The sequence below is a fragment of the Pteropus medius genome, unplaced genomic scaffold (genome assembly GCF_902729225.1).
Source record: "Pteropus medius unplaced genomic scaffold, Ma_sr-lr_union100, whole genome shotgun sequence".
Lineage (NCBI taxonomy): Eukaryota > Metazoa > Chordata > Mammalia > Chiroptera > Pteropodidae > Pteropus > Pteropus medius.
This window is the reverse complement of record NW_024349799.1, coordinates 12,802,236-12,825,901: the sequence shown is the minus strand read 5'-3', so window position 1 is coordinate 12,825,901 and position 23,666 is coordinate 12,802,236. Positions and strand designations below refer to the sequence as shown.

At 53.1% G+C, this 23,666-nt stretch overlaps 1 protein-coding gene across 1 annotated transcript; it reads right to left on the bottom strand.

Annotated features, from left to right (window-relative positions):
- Positions 1-3,962: 3,962 nt before the first annotated feature.
- Positions 3,963-23,422, bottom strand: FOXN1 (forkhead box N1). The gene is made up of 9 exons (XM_039886096.1): positions 23,363-23,422; positions 16,813-16,947; positions 15,953-16,411; positions 13,473-13,586; positions 11,537-11,667; positions 10,220-10,316; positions 6,535-6,742; positions 5,860-6,351; positions 3,963-4,294 (listed from the first exon to the last, which is right to left on the bottom strand). Exons 1-9 carry the CDS (start codon positions 23,405-23,407, stop codon positions 3,975-3,977), a joined length of 2,001 nt encoding a protein of 666 aa, XP_039742030.1. The 5' UTR covers positions 23,408-23,422; the 3' UTR covers positions 3,963-3,974.
- Between the last annotated feature and the right edge of the window lie 244 nt (positions 23,423-23,666).

Genomic DNA, 23,666 nt, shown 5'->3' with positions numbered 1-23,666 from the left:
AGAGACAGGAGGAGCAGTCAGAGAGGTGGGCACAGCAGCCTGCTTTAGAGCAGGCTATGTCAAAGCTAAGAGAAGAAAGAATTTCGCCAAGAAGCAAGTGGTCAGGAATTATCACACTGGTGAGGAAGGGGCATGAAGTGTGTGTGTTGGGGTTGGTTTACAGATGAGGCTGTATAGAAGTATTTAGAATTGGAGGAGGTGTTTATAGTGAACAAGAGGGACTTTTAGGACTACACAAGTGTCAGGAAGGGGACCCTCCCAACCACCTGATAACAGTCCTCACTGTGCTTCCTGGGTAGAGTTTCTCAATTGGGCCTGCTGCATTTCTACCCTCAGACAGTGGAGGCGGGTGTGGGGGGGGCAGGCAGGGGGGAAAAGGGGGAAAGTAGGTTCCCTGTTCTGAGGTCCTCATCCCCTGGAGCAGGTACCAGGTTGGTACTCACATAGAGGGGCCTGTGTCCCTTGGCCCCCTGCCTCCTTTTAAGTCTTCATGTCTCTGGCACTGGTCCTGCTGCTAATAGCACAACTTGCTGCATTTGGTTCCTGGCACTTTCCCTAGGAACCTAGGGGCTCCCTGGGCAGTAGAAGGAGGAAGAAGACAGGGTAGGGTGGGGCTAGTCCTGGCTCTGATCATAATGAGCTGTTGAACTTGAAAGTTGATCTGGATTTGCTGGATCTGGGCCTCAGATTCTGTCTCTCTGAAGTCAGATATTTTTGCCTTGATTTTTGCCTTGTGTCATGAAGACCCTATCTTTGGTTTGAGTAGGAAAGCCCAAATACTACAGGGAGACCCAACATTGATGCCCATCTGGGCTGGCCCGCAGGGTACACTTTGGGACTGCCAAACCCTTTGTAAAATACTGAGATGTTTCCCTTCCACCTGGTAAAGAGCTGTCTACAGCCCCAGTGCCTCACTAGCCTGTCCCCTGTCCTAAGAGCCAACCTCTACTTCCCCACCACCCAGCAACTAAAGCAAGAGTGCGTGACTTTCTTATGTGTTATGGACCCCTTTGTTATTGTCTGCCAAAGCCTACGGACAATAAGGTTTCTATGTACATAAAATATATTGCAATCCTATATAGTTTATGTATTAAAAACTATATATAGATACCTCTATATCTATTCTGAAATACCTGTAATGTAATATGAAGACATCTGTGATTTCTAATCTGTGATTTCTCTACTTAAGGCAAAGTCACGGATTTTGCAAAAGCTATTGTGATTTGTTGCTGACATTCATAATTGAGAGAAATGCTAAGTTTGAGGTAGAGATGAGTTGAAATGAAGGTATGATTTCTTTATCCAAGTACATGTACCCATGAATTCTAACCAGTTTTAGAACCCTCAGGTTTAGAGCCCCTAACAAAAGTAAAAATTTCCCCCAAATAGAGGACCTCCAGACCCTGCATCCATTCAGACTGTTGCTCACCCTGAAATGGGGGTTGAACACAGGTGGCCAGCAGGGGGCAGCATATGAGCAGGAGTGTTGAGCCCAGTTTTAAAAGTTTAAGGACCAGTCTGGTTACAAAGGAAGGTGAGACATAAAGTCCTGTCTGCTTGCCACCTGCCTTAGTTGCATGGGTGCCAGCTCACTTGCAGGTGTGCTGAATGGGGTCATAGGACAGGTCTAACTGAGGGCCCTTGGAAATGTCCTCTACTCATGGCCTAGGCTGGAGGTGTAGAGTAGGTTTGTCTGAACACTGAGGGTCTGAGTATCTGAGGCAAGGAAATGGGTCCCAGTAAAGTTCTTCCATGAAACACTTGCCCGGTTCTTGGGGGCTTGGCCATCAGGACCGACGCCTGAGGTTGGTCAGAAATGGGGTGCAACATCGCCTGGGCCTTGACATTGAGCCTTCACCCCCTTTCCTCCACAGCCAGGGCTGGGCTGGCGTGGGCGAGTCTCCTTCTTGGGTGCACAGGCTGGCCAAGCCTTCTCCTACTCCCCACCCTACCCTATCCCTCTAGTCCTGGACCCAGCTTTAGAGCCTCTGGGAGGGAGGGTGGAGCTGTATTATGAGATCTTGTACAGAGTTGTCCTCTGGGGCAGGCAAGTAATGTTGGCCAGCCCCCAGGCCTGGCCCCTGGAAGAACTTTCTAAGCAGTGGTTGTTCTGAGAATTAAGGCTCATGTATGGATATTTGACTCCTACAGTTTCCCCACCCCTGTTCAGGGAGAGTATGGGGCTGCCTCTCAGGCTGCCCTTTAGTGGCAGCAACCCACCTGGATGTGCCACCTGGGAGATGATTCTGAAGTGGGACTGAGTAGGCCCCTGACCCTCCAGAGACCACTTTCCGGGGCCAGCACTGAACACAGCACCAGGCTATGCACCATTCATGTCAACTGTGGAATCCAGAGCCCCAGCCGGGGAAAGATGGGGGGCAAGAAGGCATCACCAGGCCAGGGAAGTGACTCCTTCTTGTATGAGGAGATGGCGGGTGTGAGGAGGGAGGGGGCGGATCTCAGAAGGAAGGGGTGTGTGGGGAAGACATCCTCTCTCTTCCTCTGGGCAAGGCAACTACTTCCTGTATCCTTTAGAAGTTCTGGGAAGAAGCCCTGCCCACCTGCCCCTCATCGTCCCTGCACTGGTCAGGAAGTCCTCCTGTATGCCTCACTCTGGTTTTGGAAACGTCACAGTCCAGGGTGATGGTGGAAGGAATCACAGGGCCAGAGCGTCTACAGTCAGTGCAGTTGACCTTTCTGCCCAGGAGGGAAGGTCCAGAAAGGAAGGCTCGGCAGCCGAGTCCACAAGGCACTTCCTTTATTGTTCCAGGATAGGGGACAATGGCAGGCCATTGAGGGATCTGCTTGTGCCTCATCTGAGCCCAGAGCCAACTCCTGGGGGTTCTTGTCACCCCCCCAGACCCAGGGTAGGCTGAGGCTCCCACTTGGAGATGGTTAGGCTCTCCGGTAGGGCATGGCGGGCAACTGGGCTACAACCCCTAGTTCCAACGGTATCCCAGGTCTTTCAAGCAGTCAGAGAGAAGGGACATGGGTGCTCCCCTGCCAGTCTATTCCAGGCTTCCCTTCCCTGAATGCCCAGGCTGCCTGAGACCGTTGGAAGTAATTAGTAAGCTGGGGCCGAAACTACTTGAACTTCTTATGGCGAAGGAGTGAGACTGTAGTGACCTGGAGGGGCCCTTCCTGCACCCGAGGCTGGGAGGACACTTTCAAGTTTCTAAGGGCAGGGGCTTTTCCAAACACAATGTGTTGGAATTGGGCTCAGTTTGGTCCTGGGGTGGACACTGCCCCTCCAGTGTGTCACCCTGGGGGAGGCAGGACAGCGCACATGCTGAGGATGGGTAGAGCCTGGCAGAGCTAGTGCTGCTAAATAGCAGCTCCCTGGGGAGGCCCCAGACAACCTGGGGAAAGGCTCCATATGTCCTCCTCCATGGTGGGCTGCTGGGATGAAGGTGGGAGAATAAATACAGGGACTTCTGGGAAAGATCATGCCTGGAGGGGGCCAGGCCTGCAGAGAACGTGGACGTCGGAATATGGTTCAGGGTGGCCTTGGACCTGGCATGGGGGCCCTGAGCTTTTGGTAACCAAAGCTTTCAGCTCTCAGCTGCCCCGTAAATGAAGTCAGGGTCTGTGATATAGTTCTGATTCCTCCGGATATAAGGTATGTGGGTAGGTGTATGTCTGAATAACTGTGTGTATATGCACACATGTACTCATACATGAAGGCTTGAGTGTGGATGAGTGTGAGCTAGGGAGAGCATGTTTTCTTCTTGCCGGGACACTTGTTCTTCAGGGGCCCTGAGTGAGGAGCTAGCCCACCAGGTGGCAGAAATGTGTGAGGGGCAGCATCCTGGGTGGTGTCTTCTCTACCCCCAGCTGCTAGCTAACAAACAAGTCGGCTTAGTGGTATGGGAGCAGGGAGTGTTTCCTTCTTTGACCTTTAAGGTGAACCCGAAGTGGGCGACCAGCTAGGACTTCCAGGCCAGGCAAAGGCTGGAGCTGCTGCTGGGCATGGCTCATGCTAGGGCCATGGGCTTGGAGCTGGGGCTGAGGTACACAGAGGGGCCAGTAGGGGCCGTGGGGGGCGTGGGCTCCAGCTCCATAAAAGCTGAATAGAGGGTGGTGAGGTGCAGGTCACCCAGTGCCCCTGAGCCCCCACTTCCTGGTAGTGCCAAGTCGCTTACCCCACTGCCTGTCTCTGCCAGACAAGGCCCAGAGGGGAAGCAGTGGGGTGGTGGTGGTGGCGGCGGCATTGAAGATGATGTCGGGGATGAGGTCACCAGTACCAAGGGGTCAAGGGCCAAGCTGTCATCCTTCAGCTGTTCCCACAGGTTTCCTAGTTGGGAGAGAAAACGGGCATCATGGAAAGCACCAAAGGGGTCCTGTATGCCCCCAACCTATGGCTCTCACATGCTAAATAGAGAAAGATTGGGATAACACTGACGGGAATAGACCCTGGCACTAGCTGTGTGGCCCCAGGCAGTTGCTAAACTTTTTTGTTTCTTCCTCCTATGTATGGTCTGAAAGCCATAGCCCAGATGACCTCTTTGGCTCTTTTTTTGGAGGGGTTGGAGAGGGTCGAGGGTTTGAAAGCTGCCTGTTGGAAGGATTGATGCAGATGCTGTGCTCTTCGGAATTAGCCTGGGGAAGGTACCCCAGCAACTCTTCACCCTGGCTACTGCCCAGGATCCTAAGGAAGGTGGATCTGCAGCCCAGACCATGGATTTTCCAACAGTGCACTGCTGGACCCGATGAGGAGGATGGGCTTGGCTCCTTGGGCCTCTTCCCCTGCAGGGCCCAAGGGTCTGGATCAGAGCCAGGAAGTACACCTTACTCTGAGGAGCAAATAGTGTTGCCACCTGATCCTCCTCTTTGTGTCATGTGACCTGCATCATGGCAGGATCTGGAAGAAGGAGGTTGGACTAAACCCCGATTGAACTTGGTTGCCTGGGTTCCAATCCCAACTCTCCCTCTTTCTAGCTAAGTGACCTTGGGTAAGTTACTTGACCTCCATGCTTCTGTGAAATGGGTTTAACAATCTCTCCTATCCTATAGGTCCGCCCATATGAGGGAGCACATGTAAAGCACCTAGCATACTGCCTGATAGTTAATAGGAGTCAAGTAAATATTTATGGTAGTCCACATGTCTATTGTCTATAGCTTCCTCTGAGGCTGTAGAGCTCTGCTCCACACTTCTATACTGGGGTGAGGATCTAGCTGCACATTCCTTACAATAGTTTCCCAAGACCTGAACTGTTTCCCCATCAGATTGGCTGCCTCCTCCTGCTTGTGGATATTCTCTATCCCACTGTATGCAGGAGGTCGGAGACCTGGATCAGCACCCTCCTCCAAACTTCCTGTGGCTCGTACCAGGACCTGGGATGCACTGAAGTTGAGACAAGAACGAGTGAGCCTGGCCACATGCAAAGATGGAGGTGGCAAGATGTAGTGGAATGGATAGAACCTCTCCCCAGACTCCTACCCCCAAGTCTCTCCAGGACCTGCCTAGCTCTGAGGCCTTACATTCTTTCTGGGGAAAGATCTCTTTCCTTTTTCTGCATTAAAAGGTGAACTCAGAGGATGCAGCTGCTTCAGGGAATGTTAGAACTATCAGGACAACCAAGTATGGAATGAAACATCAAGTCCCTTCCAGCCTACCCAGAGCTGAGAGTGGTTTGATGATGGGGTCAGTGGGAACATATTTAGGGGCACCAAGAGAAGGGCAAGGGCATTCCTCTTTGCCCCTTGACACACCCTGCCAGCTCCGGCCCTCTCTGCTTCAGTTGACTGGAAACCTGACAGCTAGCAGGCTGCAGCCTGGAGACTTGGAGGGGACGAACCACACTGTCAGGTGTACCTCCCCAGTTTTGTCCCACCTCCCCTTTCCCACCTCCAGCTCACCTTGGAAGTCAAAATCGGTGAGAGAGGGGTTGATGGCATCCAGGTCAGTACCAAGGTCTCCATCTGGCAGCAGGGTGTCATGCATGGTCCTGGCTGGGGAAGGCTCAGCCAGCAGCTTGGTGCTGTGGCTGGGTGGGGTGTGGGCAGGTAGAGGCGAGTCCTGTGGGGTGCCTGGCTGGGCCCGCAGCTCAAGATGCCCATCCGGCTGTGGGAACAACGGCTGCGGAGGTCCAGGAGGGGCCAGGCCTGGCGAGAGGTGCGAGTACGTCTGCCCATAGCAGGAGTGCGAGTGCCCCCCAAATAGGTCCTGCAGGGGGTTCTTTCCAGGAATAGGGCCCGGAACTGGGTGGATTGAGTGCAGTGGCTGGGAGAGCCCAACTGGAGGTGCCAGAGGCCGGATAGGGCCTGAGCCTGCCAGCCCAGGGGGTGGGCACCCCAGAAGTGGGGCACCCAGCTTCTCCCTCTTGTCTCCAATGAGGCTGTCCAGCTCTTCTGAAAAGGCCCAAGAAAGAGGAACACCATGAGACCTCCCTTAGCCCACAAACCCTCCCCAGCCTTAGAAAGGCACTCAGGCCCTTTATTTACTCATCGATTCTCCTTGTTCAGAATTTTTCTTCTCTCTTTTCTGGCTCATGGGAGCCCTGGGCCCTCCCTCGTACGGCCAATCAGCCTCACCTGGCTTGGCCATGCTCTTGCGAACAGCAATGGGGTCTTTCCTCTTCCACTTCTGCAGCTCCTCCTGCATCTTATCGATCTTGGCTGGATTGAGGGCCCACAGGCAGCCCTTGCGAGAGGAACTTCCCGATTTGTTCTCCACCTTCTCGAAGCACTTGTTGAGGGATAGGTTATGGCGGACAGAATTCTTCCAGCCATCAGGCGCCGTCTGCCAAACCAGAGCAAGAGAAGAATTCAGGCTGGGATCAGGCAGCAAGAGCCGGCTCCGGGTCTGGGCTCCAGAAAAACTTCACTCTGTGTGCAGAACCGCAGCCCATTCTGGGGCTTGCCCTTCTCAGCACCCAGCCCATGCTCGGTACCCTTTAGTAGTGGGGTGGGGCAGGCAGTAAACTTGACTGTAGGTTATTTACACCTGAAATCTGCCTTCGTCCTACCCTATCCCTGGCTGACCCTTCAGAGGATGGCTGAGGCGGTTCATAAAGGGAGGGCTGGCGGGTGCTACAGAGTTCTTGGCTTCTCTCCCACCTGGAGTGGGACCACTCTCCACAGGTTTTCAGGCCTGTGCTTGGAGCCCTTTGTGGAAAAGGAAATCACTGTTCATAAGTCTCTGGTGCCAGCTTTGGAGAGGAAATGAAGGGGAAGCTATGGAATGGTCTCCTGGGCTGGCCTCATCCCCGCTGGGGCAAACACGGGAGAAAAGAAAGATGGGTGACGTTGCCGAGTGTTTGGGTGCACGCACATGTAACACATAAATTTGTGTGTTTATATGGGCTTTGGTGTATGTGTGTGTGTGTTTATGAGAGAGAGAGACTGTGTATGAGCATGCACATGTCCCTAAGTGTGTCTCCCTGGTCTGAGCTTGTCTCTTAGGCATGAGTCTGTGAATTCCTCTGAGTGTGAGGACATGTGTGTCCCTGAGGATGAGTGTATGTGAGAAAGTCTCTCTGGGTGTGTGTGGGTACCCATGATTGTATGCGTGTGTGGGTGTGAGTGTTCATATGAGTGTGCCTGAGGGTGCGTGCCCTGGTGGGGAGGCTAGCCCTCAGGCAGGGGGTGCTCGTGCCAACAGAATAAACACCCATTAGGAGGCCCGGTCATGCCACCAGTGCAGTAATTGTGCCCAGGAAGGGTTGTAAAAACCATTAGGCTGACTCAGATGGGTAAGAGGCGGTGGCAGGGGTGCCAGTAGGCACCCGTAGTCCTCCCACCTCCAGCTTTGTTCCAGGCTCTGGGACGGTCCTGGACCTCACAGGGGCTGACTGTGGGCAGAGTTCTTGCTCTGGCTGGTGGGCAACTTTGTCCTCACCCACTGACCCCTTTCCCTTTCAGCCTGAAGTTTCTGCTTGATGAGGAATGGCCGCTCCCTCCTCCCCAGCTCACTTGCCCCAGGGAGCAGCCAGCTGAATCACTCCCAGCCGAACTGGACCCTGGTGCCAGCGTCACTGGAAGTTGCTGGCAGGAGCTACTATAGTTTTTCTCAAGGGCAGCTGGCCTGGGGCAGGGGGCTGGTTGAGATGACCCTCAAGGCTCCAAGGGTCACAAGGAAGAATTCTTGAGCCACCAGACCAGCCAGTAGGGATTCATCTTCAACTACTGTGACAATCCCTACTAGGAGTCAAGGCTGTGTCGCCCAATGGGCAGAGTTAATGGGCACTGGGCCCTTTTATGGCCCCATAAACCTGTGACTTTGGGATGCCAAGGCAGCCTACACCCCAGCCACTTCCTGTTTGGAAGAAGGATGGTCAGCACTAACAATTATGTCCAGTGGCTGGACACTTCCCCAGTCCCACATCCCTGACTCATGGGGCTATAGGATACCCACCTCAGCTACCTTGGACATGAGTGTTGCCTGCCCCAGGGTCCACTCTGTCCAGAAAAATGACCTTCAAGTGGGGAGTGATATAGAGGGGGCAGGAGATCTTTGAACTAATTCCTTAGGTGGGTCGGAGGGGAAGTGTCAGAGTTGTGCAACCCGAATCTGGTCCAACCTGACCATTTTACAGATTGAGAAACTGAGGTCCAGAAAAGAAAGAGCCTAGCCATGGGTTATACCAGGAGGCAGTGACAGAACCCAGACTCCAACTCTGTCCCCTAGTTAAGGGCCCTGCCCAGGTCACCCCACAGGGCTGGCTTCACCATCTGGGGCCCGTCCCATCCTCACAGATGCTTTCTCTCTGAAGTCAAATGTAAACTTGGGAGTGAGGGAATGATGCAACTGCTAAGAACAACAACTAGAATAAAAAAAAAAAAGCTGTTAGACCTCTTCACTCTTCAGCCCCATAAAATAGGGATTACACGGCTCCCAGGAAAAATAATTAGGCCAGGAAGATGAAATGCAGGGAGGGGCTGGGGCCAAGTCAGAAGTTAGCAGAGAGGAAAGGCTGAGAGGAGTGAGGCAGGGCCCTCATTTCCCTCTCTTTGGCCTGGCCCTTTAAAGGCCTGGAGGACCCTCCTAAGGCTTTAGGGGTTAGGGGGAGTTTGGTTCCCTGACCTGCTGGGTATAGGGGTAGCCCCGGCTACCAGCTTTGATGCTTCTTGAATCCCAGAGACAAGTTTCCTCTTTCCTCCTTTCCCTTCTAGAACCTCTGGTAGATGACCAGACTTTTCCATTCCTGGCCAGACCACTCTGGCCATGTTGCCCAATCTTCATCTGATAGCAGCTCAGCAAGTACAATCTTGTTTGAATATCAGCCTCAGATTATCCCCAGGCAGGACAATCGGGAAGACCTGGGGCTGGGAATCACCCACTATCAGGCGGAGCTGAGTTGTGGATTACCTGGGCTTCAGCACCCATCCTCTGCTTGGGTAGCAGATGAGATTGTATCCACCAGGGTGCAGGCTTCGGAGAAGGCATTCCTCACACACAAGTTCTGGTCTCCCCTGTACCCACCCCAGGAGAAGCAGTCTGTGCTAGAGGGTTTGAGGAGCATGCAGAGAAGGGAAATGGAATTTGTGTGAAGCCAATCAGTTTGAGACAGCAACTCATCCCACCTACTGAGTGACCTTGAGCAGATGGATCACCTTCCGATGTGTTTGCCCATCTGGAGAGAAGGGCATCTGTCCTGCCTCTGGGAAGGGAGTCTGGTAGAGCTCCTGTCATCTGTGGATTGTGGGAACTAGATCCTGTACATGGGAAGGTCAGGTGAGCCAGCCAGTTCCCTGGGACACTCAAAGACCATGAAGCCCACACCTGCTTTCTGGCAGAACTGAAGCTGAGCCTGCCGCCCACAGAGGCAGATCCTAATCTCTCCCTGGAAGGCAATGGGTTCTGTGGTCCCAGCAGCCATGTCACCTTGGCTGGCCAGCTCCTACCCAAATTCCTCCAGCCCTACGGCATCATGGGGGCAGGGGTAGAAACAGTCTTTTGTTTCTTCCCAAGCTCTGTCTCCCAACTTGGGGTAGGTGGATGCTCCTCGAAGCCTAACAGGACTGACATGTCTACCTTCCGCCAGCATAAGGCCCCACTCCAGCCTGCTGTGTAACCTTGGGTGAATAGCTTGAGTTCTCTGTTCCTCACATGTTCTATCCTTCTGAAGTGAAGACAAGGAGAAATGTGTGAGCAGAAAACCCTCTCCTGGTTTTCACTCTAACTCCCCACCTCCCAACTGACTCCTCTGGTTCTAGAAAAGCCTGGCTTGCCTAGGACTTGTGGGTGGGGGAGTGGAAGTGAATCTTGGGGGCTCACCTTGAAGTAAGGGAAGTGCTCCGTCATGAAATTGTAGATCTCGCTGACAGGAAGGCTCCCAGTTTTACTGTTCTTAAGGGCCATGAAGATGAGGATGCTAAAGGCAGAGAAAGTTCTAAGAGTTCGAACCTCTGACCAGGCCTGGAGTTTCCCCCAACTTCCCTGTCCCCCGTTGGAGTAGTCGAGGAGAAATAACCTGCTGCAGAATTGAGCGAGAGGCTCTATGAGGAGGGATAAAAAAGTCTCTGCTGAAGTTAGGAATTACAGATATGTGAGGGTCTTGAGGCATCTGAGGGACCTGGATTGCAATCCTAGCTTAGCCACATACCAGCTGTGTGACCTTGGGTGAGTGCCTTAACTTCTCTGAGCCTCATTTTCCTCAGCTTTGAAGTGAAGAAAGTAATAGCTACCTCAGAGTTATGAGGATTAAGGATGATGCCTAGCACATAGAAGGCACTCATTAAATGGAAGCTGTCATTACCAGTCAGCTCTCAGCCAACTGCATAAATGTTGGATAGTAAGAGAATGAATTAAGGTTTCTTGAGCCTTTACAACGTGCCAAGCATATTCTCTCACTTAATCCTGCCAAAGAACTGAATATTGTTGGTTTTTTTTTATTTTTTAACATAAATAAACAGAGGCTTAGAGAGATTAAATAACTTGCCTGTGGTTCCACAGCTAGTAAATCCCAGAGCCTGGACTTGAACCTAGTTCTGCTGGACTCCAAGGATTGCATATGCTCCTTTCTGAGCATCATCTTGCCTCCCACAAACCCCTTCTCTGTGCTCCTGGCTGATGTTTAAATTCCTTTTCCTTCCCCTGAGCTCATACTGGCTGATGACTTGACCCCATGTGGAGCCTGGCATACAGGAGGTGGAGTGTCACTGTTAGTTAGATGAAGAAAACTTCAGATGGAAGTTCTCTCAGATGGGCTGGGTGCTGCCAGCCTGGCACTTACAACCCCAGCCCCAGAGAAGGTACACCAGATCTGGCAGATAACTGAGTTGCATCTGCAATCTTCATCCTTCATTTATTTCCAGTAGAGCTTTGGGGTAGGACTTCTTTCTCTATTTGGGGAGGGACGGCTGGGAAAGGGGGCGAGCCACAGACACGGCTCTCCAGGCTTAGATGAGAAGTCAGAGATGATCTAGTCTATCCCGCCGTCCTCATGCCGGAATCCCCTCTCCGACGTCCTCTGGAAGGCTATGACTCCCCCACACGCCACCATTACCTTTATACCACAGGATTCCATGCCTCAGTTTCCCCAGGGGTCCTCTTACCACTCTTCCTTCCACCCAGGGATGCTGGGGGACATACCTGTAGGAGTAGATGGGTTTGGGGAAGAGAGGCTGGTGCCCATCGGTGCTGGCCTGGGGTGCAATCCGCTGGTATGGATAGTGTGAAGAGCCCAGGTAGGGTACAGGGTAGCTGCCACCACCTGGTGAGTACTGTAGAGGTCAAAGGGGCAGAGTGGTTGCCATAGTAACCAGCTTTCCCAAGGAAGAGGTCCCCTTCCCCCATTTATATTCATCTAGAATGGGAGCTGAGGCTAGATTTTTCTCTCCCATGGTCGTGGGCTCCAATAGCAGAGCAATGCTGGGGGACTGGCCAAGGGTGTAGACATCTGAGGGTCTGTGAGGAGATCCACATTCCAGAATTCAGGATCTCAGAGACCTTGAAGCTCCCTTCCTCCAGCTCCTTCCTCTCAGGCCCTCTAGGTACGCTGGTTGTCATGGTGATGGAATAGCAGTCTGGCTGGGCTAGAAGTGTGAGGGGTAGCCCTGGCTTCTGCACACTTCTGGTCACGTGCTCCAGGCCTTCCTCATATCTCCTAAAGCAACTGGGCCGGAAGTGGGATGTCCACTGGGCGTTTGCTGGGCACTGCCACCTTTTACAAGTTTCAGTGGCTCTTTGAAAGGGCCAGTCATGGTGGTGGGCAGGTGGGGGTAGGAGGTGGTTTTACAGCAAAGGGAGTGGCTGCGGTGCCAGGGATGGTGTTTTATGGGGGCAAAGCGGGGAGGGAGACTCTGACTCCCCCATTTGCTCCAAGCTGAAGTGCTTTTTCCAGGTCACCCGAGAGGCACTTAGTGCCTGAGTCATCCTCTCTGCAGGCTCCATAAAGCCCTGGGTGCGGCCATCTTGTTGGGGGATGGGGTGTGGAATGCAGAGGGCATCAAAGCAGGGCTGGGCATGGTGAGGCCATTTAGGGTCTGGTAACCCCTTAGCCTTGCTGTGGCTCAGTCCCTGACGGGCCAGGCTACCTCAGGGACACCCCATATCCTGCCTGGGTCAGACTGTGAGCCTCAGGATGGCTTTGGCTGTTCCAGCTGGGCTCCTCATGGGATGACCCCTCATATGTCCCCTCTGCTTCCCTCCATCTCTTTTTTCTCCCCACGAAGCAAGCAGTCTGACTACCTCCCCCTGCCACGTGCCTGCCTCCCTGCCTGAGCCAAGATCAGGGCCAATGCCAAGGGCTGGGAGTAGAACTTGCTCCACAGGCAGGGCCTGTCTCAGTGCCAGGGCTGCAGGTGGATGGAGCTGGGCGCTGGGTAGCCACTTGCTCTGTCTTGCCTGGTGACTCTTGGGAGCTGCTTAGCTGCTCTGGGGCTCTTTTCTCTTTCTCTTTATAAAAACCTCCATCTCATGCCAGTGTGGGGCAATTACTTGGCATTCTGTACATCTGCGGGGAGCTGAGGCTAGGCAGTGAGGGTGGGCAAGGGGGGCAAGGTCAAAGACGATGGGAACTTGGAGCCTCCAGGTAAGAAGGCCCTTTAACACCATGCCTGGTCCTACCCCGTCTAGGCTAAAAGGAAGTATGAGGCCAAGGCTACCTAGCAAGATAGTGACTGACCCAGATGGCAGCCCACTGTTCCCTGTCCCGCTTAGCCTTGTGTTCACCCCATACACTCCTTTTCTCTCTGCCCTGTCTGTCTGGCTCTCTCTCCTTCTTCCTCCCTTTTTAGTTCACATCCGGGCTCTGCCCCAATCTCAGTCCCATTCTCTTTTCTGAGACCTTTCAGTTCCTGCCTGGGTCTCAGAAAAGCCCCACCCAATCCTAGAGAAGAGTAATTGCTTTCCTTTCCATAAACCTCTGTCCCCCACCACAGGTGGTACAGCCTGAGAGTCAGGGCCCTGCCACCCTTAATTGTCCACTCAAGTGTGCACACACTCACTCATAGACACACTCATATACCACACACCCACGTAATATCCTGAGATCCTGGGGAAGCATGCCCACTTGCTCCAGACCCACCTGGTGGAAGGGAGGCTGGGAGGGACAGTACATGTGCTGCAAGGGGGGCTGGAAACAGTACATCCCAGGACCACTCTCCAGAGCTGGGGGCTTGACCTTCACTTCTGACCCCTGCTGGAAGAAAAAGCAGATGACTCGGCTGGGCCTTATTTTGCTTCCTTCTCTTCTGCATCTTAAGACTTCCACAAAAACAACCCCTACTTTGCCTCCCTCAAAGCTTATTCCTGGAGAACAAACAGAGAACAGAGACGCACAGGGATTTTTCTGAGGCAACTCAGCAAGTTAGTGGTGGAGCTGGGGCTAGAACTGACAGCACTCCCTACCTCCCACCTCACTACAGGTGAGAGGCTGAGGCTGGGCTGTCCAGAGAAGTGAGGGAGACTTGTCGATTGTTTCACCGAAGTTGGGGTAGGGCCAGAGATCTCCCTGGAATGGAACAAGGGTGCAGTGCCTGACTCTACTCACCAAGTCAAGCCCTTGGGCCTGCTTGCTGCTTCTGAGCCCCCAGCCTTTCAGAACATATCTGTAAAAGACACCCTAGAAAAGGCCACATCTCCAGAATTCCCACTGCAGAGCCATGGTGAGGGGAGCACAGAAAGTGGCTAGCCAGGTTGGTCCAGCTGGGGCCCGTGGGCCCTGCCACTTCCTCTTCTGCAAAGCCCAGGGAAGCTCCAGCAGGCTCTTTGGAGGGGGCTAATGAGTCCTCTCTCTGCTCTTTCACCCCAGTCATCCCCCACTCAGAACTTTTGTTCCTTGTTCCAGGGAGTCTGTCCAGTTGCTGGTCTGCACGAGACTATGGCACTCTCTCACCGTGGCACAGGAAGCTTGTAGCTGCTGAAGATGGTGGTGGCTAGACTCTGGCTTCCCATGAATTGTAAGCCCTGCACAGAGTCCCCAAGGGCCTAGCACAGAGCTCTACCCTGAGTAAGGCCAGGAGTGGGGTGGCAGCTAGGTACTGGAAGGTAAATAAGGCCAGGAGGAGGTGGACTACTCTTCCTGGGGCTACAAGGGGCTTTGAGAACCAGCATCTGGGCCCAGAGGGTCAAACCAGCTGTGAGCTCTTTCTGGGTATGCCCTGGGGTTGTTGATGCATAGATAACTATAATCATAGAATCTCAGTCCTGGAAGGGCCAAGAGCACTGTGTCCAACCCCCTCATTTGGCAGATGATGGGGCTGAACCCATAAAGGGAAGTGATATGCCCAGGTCACCTAGAGAACTGACTAGCTAGCTGTGAGTCCCTGGCCTGAACTCTGTGCATAGGGTAAGGGCATAGGCTCAAATCTCAGCCTCACCTCTAAGTCACTTGTCCTCTATGGAGCCTCAGTTTACCCATCTGCAAAATGGAGATAGTGGGAACTCTTTAGATGGTTGTCATGAGAAATAAATGGGGCACTTAAGAGAAATCACCTGGTAGACTCATCCGGGGCTGGCATTGGGTAGACATTTGAGAGGGTGAGAGCAGCTGCTAATATGATGGTGCCCTCACTGTGGGCTGCTGTCATGTTCAATGGGCCTGAGGGGAAGCTATCAAAGGGCCCCAGAATGAGAACAAGGTCCTGTCTTAGCCACACCTGGTAGGCGCTCAACCCCTTTCTCTGTCTTCTAAGCCTGGGAAACAGGCATTTGTTGGGGTTGGTTAGGGGTTGTAACAGGAGCGTGTTTGAAAGCAAGAGGTGAGGAGGGCTGCTGGGCATCTAGAGTAGGCACAGCCTGGGCTGTCCCCGCTCAGTGCTCCCCACTTCAGGGACCTCCAAAGCTGGGGAGCAGGGAACAAATCTCCTTTTAGCTTTCCTTTCCCCAAGGCAACAAGACTATGGAGCAGATACTATTAAACAGACTTTTCAGATGAGTCTCTGAGAGGCTCAGGGACTTGCCAAGGTCACAAAGCTTGTGGATATGGCTGTAGAAGGACATGTCGACCTTCCATGGTGCTTTCAAGATATTTCTATGAATACACCGAGGCCCCACTCTGGACAAAGAATGGGGACAGAGAGGTCCTTTCAGAAGACTTAAATCCTTTCTCAACTCTGTGTGCTCACGCTGGAGAGGGAAATATTGTGCTCTGTGTCTTCTCCCTAAACCCTTTCTTTTGGCCTCTGGAATGTGTTTTTCTTCTCACATTTGCATATGGGCGTGTAGGTCTGGCTGGGGATTCTTGACACTTAAACAAACAGAGAGAAGTCACACATTGGAATTCTGTCTCAGGAGCCTCTGGGAAGCTGCCAACTACCTTGGCCTGACCTGCCTCCCCTACCTTGTCCCCTAGCCAGGCCCCATCCCCTCCCTAGCTGACCTGGAGGCCCAAAATGAAGCCAAGAGACCCCAACTCTCTGAGCTTGCTGCTTCCCTGGTACACGCTAACCCTGAATGGAAAGGTCTGGGAAGGGAAGGTGGGGAGTTTGATCGCAGAGGACTCATCTGGGCTGCTGGGAGGTGCACAGAGGGCTTGTGGGTTGCCCATTGACCACTGGTACTTACCAGGACTTGGGGGCTGTGCTCCTGGCTTGGGTAGGGAAGCCCGTTGCACCAGGTTTCTGCTGAGAAGCCAGGCAGGAAGGCCTCTGCCTCCCCTACATCAACGGGGATCTCGTCAAAGGCCTCCAGTGCCTCTGGGGTCTTAAAAGAGTGTCCATCGAGGGCCAGAGCAGTCTGGGCCTCAGGAAAGACGTCCTCCTGGAAATGCCGCTTGTATGGGTGGAAGGGCACGTGGCTGCCCTTGAGGAAGCGCCCAGGGCTGCTTGCTGGGCCCTCCTCAAAGCCGAAGCCTGGGTACTTGTCTGAGGGTGAGAGCCGGAAGGGGCCTGGGCCAGGGCCGGCTGGACAGTGGACTTGCTCGGGGCCTGGTGATGCGATGCTGGGGCTGTGCGGGGGCAGTGAGGGTGCCCTTTCTGGAGGGCCATCGGGTGCAAATGATGAGCAGCTGAAGCCGGCATGCTTCTGGGTGGACAGAGGGTAGAGACCTGTGAGAAGAGGCTGGACCAGGATCCTACTCTGTGCTAGGGATAAAGGGTCTGGGGCTGAGCTCTTGAGAGTCCTCAAATGATGGAGACCTAACCTGCCCTTGGAAGCCCCAATCTGATAAGGCCACACTGCTCCTAAACCTGGGGTGCCCCCAGTGGATGGATGTGCATTACTGTCCCTGGAAAGCCCCAGACGGAAGGGATAAGCAGAAGGTGTATCTGAATACTTCAGAATCTTGGAGTCACTGGGTACTTGTTTGCTGGTGGATGAGATAAGACAGACCCTGGGAGGTCCTTGAGGGGTGAGGGTGACTGGTCCACCTGCTGTACAGCCCTCAGGACTTGGCCTCAGCCCAGGCCTAGGTGCTGGGTACTTACGCTCTGTGGGGCAGGGGAGCCTGGGAGGCCTGGTGCCTGCATGAGGTCCCCTTGAGGCTCACTTCCCTCCAGTCTTGTGGGGCCTGGCAGCGTGACGTCAGACTGTGGAGGGAGTAGCGACACCATCATCCAGTCCTGGCCTCGAAGAAAGTCGGCTGTGATGAGAACGAGGGCCAGCGTCCAGGGATGACCAACCTAAGTCCACCTCCTCCACTCCTACCCCATCCCTGGTCTGGGACCCTGACTCCAGCCAGACATCTGATGACAGAGAGACAGGCAGACCGACAGAGAAACAGAGAAACTGAGAGAGACATCAGAAAGAGAAGGAAGCAGATAATGTGAGAGGCAGAGCAGGAAAACAAAGAGAGAGCGAAGACTGGTGGAGAGAGAGCGAAATGAGCTGCTTAGGAGCTGCCTCCCTGGCCCCCCCACTCCCTGTCGCTCTCCAGGGAGGGAAGGCTTGGCTGTTCTGGATTTTGCAGCTGCAGAGTAGTGAACTAGTAGTGGTTCCCAGTGAGACCCTGCCTCTGGCTCCTTGCGCTCTGTCTCCTGTCTTCACGATGAGGGACTGGGCTAGGTGACCATGGCAAGCAGTCTTTGTGCAGTAGCTGAGCAGGTGGGTGGTCCTGAGAAGAAGGGGTGTTGGAGAGTGGGCCGGGCTCAGGCCTGGGGTGGGAGTGACCCTCATACTGCAGGTGACTAGCCCTCAGCAGAGGTTGGGCCTGTGGTGCTACCCTTGGGGGCCTTGGCCTGGCTGACATGATTACAGTGTACAACTGGGGACTTGAGGGGATCTGATCGCCTGGTGGCCCTGTGAACCTGGCCCTGTGAACAGCACTGGGGATGCTGCCACTGGCCCACTCTGGAATGTCTGGCATGTGCTGTTTTCTCCTACATTCTCCAAACTCCATCTCTAAACTCCAGGTGTGACTTTGTGCACTCCATTGACCTTTCTGAGCTGTCATTTTACCATTTGAAAAACGAAGGGCTTGGACCACACGGCATCTGAGGGTTCTTTCTCCTCAGACCTTCTAGAATTATAGGAGGACTCTGTCCCCAGCACAGCTGCATGGTTGAGGACTCAGCTCAAAGCCAGCCTTAGCCTGTCCTTGCTAGCTGGACCAGTGAAGCTCTCTGAGCCTCAACCTCTGAGCCTTGTAAACTAAGGAGAGAGCTAGGCCTTCCCTCATGGACGTGCTGAATCAAATGAAATCACGCACAGAAAATAGCACAGTGCCTAATAGGTAGTAAGTGCTCAGTAAACGCCAGCTCTCGTTATTAATATCATTGTTAGTATGGCTGTTACTCTCATTGTCATCCGCTCTGTCTTCTTCCTCTGCCACCCGCAAAGGGCAGTTCTTGAATTTACTCCTCTTTACTCAGGTGGTCTTTGATAAAGGCTACCATTTGCTGAACACCTGCTCTTGGCAGGCCATTGTATAAATGATTTGGAGAATTTTCTCATTGGTTTGTCAGAACACCTGTGAGGAAGGTACAGTATTAATCCCACTTTTCAGATGAGGAAACTGAGGCTCAGAGGGGTTATGTGACTTGCCCAAGTCATATAGCTAATTCTTGATAGAGTCGGGATTCAAACCCAGATCTATCTGACTCTGGAGGATGCACTCTTCTTAATGTTTCTTTGTTCGGTGGGGGTCAGAGTAGGGGTGGGATAAGCTGGGGGGCCAGGCAACAAGAAAAGCATGAGGTTTACACTTATCTTTCCTACCCAAGATACACTCAAGCAGAACAAGGTAACTGCATTTCTCATGCCATGCCTCTCCCAGGAGCTCTGGGAGGGAGGGATGGCCGTGGTGGCCCAATGATGCTTAGCCTTGGGTTAACACATTTTTGCTAAATAAACTATGTCCTTCATTTGACAGGAGACAAGGAAGGGAAGGCATGTGCCCAAAGTCCCTCAGGGGATCATTGGCAAAGGGGGCTGGTAGCTGGGGTCCAGGTGGGGGCCTGGTAGGAGGCTCTCCCGCCCCTTCAAGAGTCTCCACCGCCCCTTCTCCATATCCTGGCGCCCGCTCACTCGGCAATGCTAAATGTGGCGTGACCAGGGAAGCGCCGAGCTGGCCGTAACTGGACACCGCAGCGGAGCAGGCAAGGGGCCCAAGGTGCAGGGCAGCCCATCTCTAGCTCCGCATGACCGCTCGGCCTGACCTGCCTGCCACACCGGGCCCTGGCCCCGAGCAGCTTTTCCAAGGTGTACTCCAGCACCTCCAGAGGCAAGGCCGGGGGCCTTTCCTCCGCCCAAATCTCAGGCGTTGTAACTGGTGGGGTGGTGGTCACTCCCCTCTCTGGAAGCAGAATAGCATGTACAGAGCAAGGGTTCTGGATTTGAGCCAGCCTGAGTTTGAGTCCAGCTGTGTCACTTCCTGGTTGAGTGATTTTTGAACAAACTGTGTAATTCTTTGTATCTCACTTTGTTCCTCTGATAAATGGAGCTTGAGGACTCATCTCACAGGGTCGTCATGAAGATTTAGCAAGATGATGTGTATATGGTGCCCGACACATAGAAAATGCTCAAGGACACATGCCACACATCTGACCTCGTTGGCCAAACGTGGCTGTAGCCTCTGACCCCAGACTCTAGTTTTCCTGATGGTCTTGCTGCTTCAGGCAGGCCTGGGGAAACTGGCTAATGGCCCCATGCCCAGGTGGCAGCTGCTGTTGCTGGCCCTGTCCTGTCTGCCCGGCCTTCACTCAGCCTGGCCTCAGGGGGCTCAGACCCCAGCTCTGCTCTTCTGAGACATGAACCTGCGGAGGCCTCTCTGAGCCCCAGCTTGGGCTACACCTCCGGCTGAAGGTCTGGTCTTCCCAGAAGGACCCCTGTAGCATCTGCTTCACCCCCAAACTTGCACCTATATTCCAGGACACTATCTCTAGTTCTGGCTGAGTTCTTGCATGTAAGAGGCCTTAACGGAAGGCTTCAGTTCACAGTCACAACTTTTATACCTTGGCTTGGCCAAACCACCACCTGGCCTCCTCCAAGCCCCCAGGGACAGGATTAGAACCAGGAGTTCAAAGGCCTATCCCTTGATTTGCACAGAGGATGCAGAAGACCCCAATGGTCCTCAGTGCAGGGTTTCCTCTGGGAAGGTTTTATAAATGATGACTCCTGATTTGGTGACCATGACATCCCTTTGGTTGCCTCAGCCAAAGTTCTATTTTGCAAATGAGGAAAGGAGGCCCAGAGAAAAAGCCGTGACTTGCCTAATACCATACAGCCCAGGAAAGAGAGGATCTTCCACTAGCTGCAGTCCAAAGGGCCCTTCTGCCTTAGAGGCAGGGAGGAGGGGCTCTGATTGGTGCATTTGGGGGGTGTCCTGTTTAGCACAGGGAAGGACTCACTGTGGAGGGAGGGATGAGGCTGCCTTGGAGTAGCCGGTGGAGTTCCCGAAGTTGGATGATCTAGTTCATAAGCTCTAGAATCAGGATTGGATTTGAATCCCAGTAACTGTGGGACGTTGGGTGGACAAGTTGCTTAACTTCCTTCCCTGGGCCTCAGTTTCCTTATTTGTAAAATAGGACTAATAATATGTACCTCTCTGGAGGATTAGATAACCTATTGCTTGTAAATGGCTTAGTGCATAGTACGTGCTCAATAAATGGTAGCTATTATTAATAATTAACAGTGGGACAGAGTTAATTTAAAGCATTAGCTCTGGGGGAGGGGGCAGGGAGACCAGAGGAAACTTCTCTTCCTGCCTTCCACCTCCGTCTCCCTGACATCCTCTTACCCCATTTGCAGAGGCTAAAACTTCCCTCCTTTTGACTTTCTGGCCTCAGAGATCATTTCAGCCATTCCTCTGTGGTAGAATGGCTATAGAAATTCACAGGAATTATAATAGGAAGGAGGGAGTGACTGTTGTTTTGGATCCCTCAGGAAGCCTCTCTGATGGCTTCAGCATCCTGGGGCTGGCACCTGCATTCAGAAGGAATCTTTTACGGACAGCTAACCTCTATCCTATCTGCTTCAGTTTCAGGTAGCACAGTGGGATGTGAGTGTACAAAAATCAGCAAACCAATGCAGGAGGTCCAGCTCTCCTTTCTCAGGAGCTACCCTGGATGTACTCATCATCCTGCCACTTAGGTGGGCTCCCACAACCCACAACCTACCGCTTCTTGGGCTAAAGCTAGGCCCGGGCTTTCAGTGTGCCCTGGGGTCCTTTTGACTATAAAGATGTTCATCATCACAACCCTATATCTATAAAGCACTGTTCAGTTTATAAAGCACTTTTGTATCTACCGTCTTATTTCATCCTCCTCTTGCTCCAGAGGGAAGCAGGCAGTGGTGTGCTAGAGCCAGCAGCTATGGGCTTTCGAGAGCCAATTGTGTCCATCTCTTTCCAACTCCATGTTCAGTGGAATCAGACCAAATAGGCCATGGTGGGAATATTTACCTATGGAAATTAGCAAATACTACAAATTACAAATTAGAACCTTTTTTTTTTTTGGAGAGCTGGTTGGTGAACATTTATCAGCACACCGCTGACAGAGAAGCAAGGTCACTAACCTCACTTTTCAGGGGAGAAAAATGAGGCCAAGAGAGAAGTGACATGCTTGGGACCACATAGCTAAAACTGAAAATCATAACTCCTGCTTCTCAGACCTCGAGAGCCCCAACTATACCCCCAAACGCACACTCCAGGAGTACAACCCTGGCAAAACGTTAGCTGAAAACTATTTCAATATCTGGGCATTCTCTCTACCCTCTGCTCTCTGAACTTCTCCTCCTTTCATGATCCATGGTGAGTGGGAGAGTAAGGGTGAAGATGGAGGAAAAGCAGACTTGATCTTCCCTGGAGTCAAAGGGAAGACAGAAATGACGGGTTACAAATTCCCCAGAAAGCATAACGACATGGTCAACAACGATCATCGAATCCCTGCCCTGTGACTTTTTCACAAACAGCCAGACCTGTGGACAGCACATCTCCCCACCTCTCAGAGACCGTTTCCCTAGAGCCTCAGGACTTGGAAACAAGGAGCCATTTGGGGGTAGAGGTTGGGGGATACCTGGTTTGCTGGTTGTGTGACCTTGGACAAGTCACTTCCCCTTTCTGTACTCAGTTCCCTTATAAGTAAAATGAGACACTGAAATTATTTGCATCTACAGATGCTGAAATTGGTTCCATGGATGTGTCTATGGTCAACAGAGCTGTCAGGCCCTCACCCCACTTTACTTTCAGGAGAGACCTCCCTGAGGAAATATATCCTTAAGGGGACCAAGAACAGCTGGGTGAGGTATTATACCCCAGAAGGGAGGTGCTGTATTATCATTCTCATTTTTAGGTGAGGAAACTGAGGCTCAGAGAGGTTACCCTGACTTGCTTCGGTTTACTCAGCTAGTAAATTATGCTCCCCTGGATTCAGACACAGGTTTCAAAAAGCCAGTATGCTTAACCGGTAAGCACATGGCCCCACCTCGGGAACACCTTGGTTTCCTTGCTCATACCTGGAAGCCAGGGTGGCAGGTGGGGGGCAAGGTTGGAGGTTTCCTTGGGAGGGTCTGTCCCTGCATTCCCTGTGGGCAGTTGAGTCACAGAGGACACCGAGGGCCCTCACTGAGTGCTCTCCACACTCCCTCCTACCTGGGCTGCCTCCTACCCACCCTTTATGAGCAAGGTGGAGACAGTGCAGTTCCGCCTTAATGGTTTCTGTTGCTGGCTGCGGCAGCATGTTTTACGAGGGGTGGGGCCCATGCCCAGTGCTGCCTGTGGCCCCACCCAGGGCTCCGCCTGCCTGGGTGCTGGGAGGGGTCCCCTACAGTAGATCAGTAATTACTCAGTAGGGGGTGGCAGGGAAAGGCCCCGGGGGGCCTGCTCTGGAGGCTAGGGCATCCTAGGATACTCAGGATCTAGGGGTGTCAAGAAGGATGGGGCTTCTAGCTCCTCTCACCAAGGTTGGGGCTTCTGAGGCCAAAAATTCTGGAGCTCTTGACCCTGCCTGGGTTTCAGGAAATGGGTCAGATGTCCCTGCCTTGAGATCCGATGAAAGTGCTTTGAGAAGCAGCTATAGACAGACAGAAAGGGCAGGGGGTGAAGTGGGGAAGAAGAACAAAGGATGAAAAGCAGCCTTGTCCTCCGTGTGATACTTTCCTCAAATCTGAGCCACTGACACCAGCAACTGAGCCATTCCCATTCCCCAAATCAGGGCTCTCCCAAAGCCACTTCAGTCATTCCCCTGCCTCTGGAAGTAGGCTGGTCCTGGAGCATCACTCAGTATGTCCATCCTGAAAGAACACTTGAGCCACCTGAAAGAACACTTGAGCTAAACTTCATCTCCCTTGTAATCTTAATCCTCTTGTCTTGTCCTTCCTGCCAATCACCAAGAGACCTTCCAGAGGCTCCTGCAGGGTGGGTCCCAGCCGTGCTGCAGACGCCTGGCTCCAACGGCTTCCTGTTCTCCCACTCTTCTTTGCCTAGCACTCCTGCCTGTCTGTTTTCCCTGACCACCTCTGGGCAGCTTTCCATCTCTCTAGCCCATCCTCAGCCCCTGCCACCCAACCTTGGCCCTGAAGGAGCTGAATCCAAGCACTCACAGTGGGTTCTGGGCCATGGCCACCATCACGGCTTCGGGGAGTCATCAGGCCAGGAACAACCCAGGAACCTCCATGGAGGTTTAAATACTCCCACATGCCTGGACCAGCCCCCTGCCTGAGGGCTGGGGTGGGGCTGCCTCCTCAGGCCAGGCAGGCAAGTCACATGATCCATAAATGCCATAGGACCACAGGCCCTTCCCAGCAACCTGGGGAGACCAATTGGAGCCTGATCTCTCTGGATGGATAGACTATGGATGTATGGATGGGTGGATTAATAATATGTGGATGGAGGGATGAATAGGTG

Excerpts from the sequence above, each read along its gene's own strand:
- FOXN1 (XM_039886096.1), bottom strand. The coding sequence starts at position 23,407 with ATGACTCCCCGAAGCCGTGATGGTGGCCATGGCCCAGAACCCACT. Across the intron at positions 10,317-11,536 it reads AAACCCATCTACTCCTACAG|CATCCTCATCTTCATGGCCC; the intron begins GTATGTCCCCCA and ends CTCTGCCTTTAG. Across the intron at positions 6,352-6,534 it reads CAAGAGCATGGCCAAGCCAG|AAGAGCTGGACAGCCTCATT; the intron begins GTGAGGCTGATT and ends GGGCCTTTTCAG.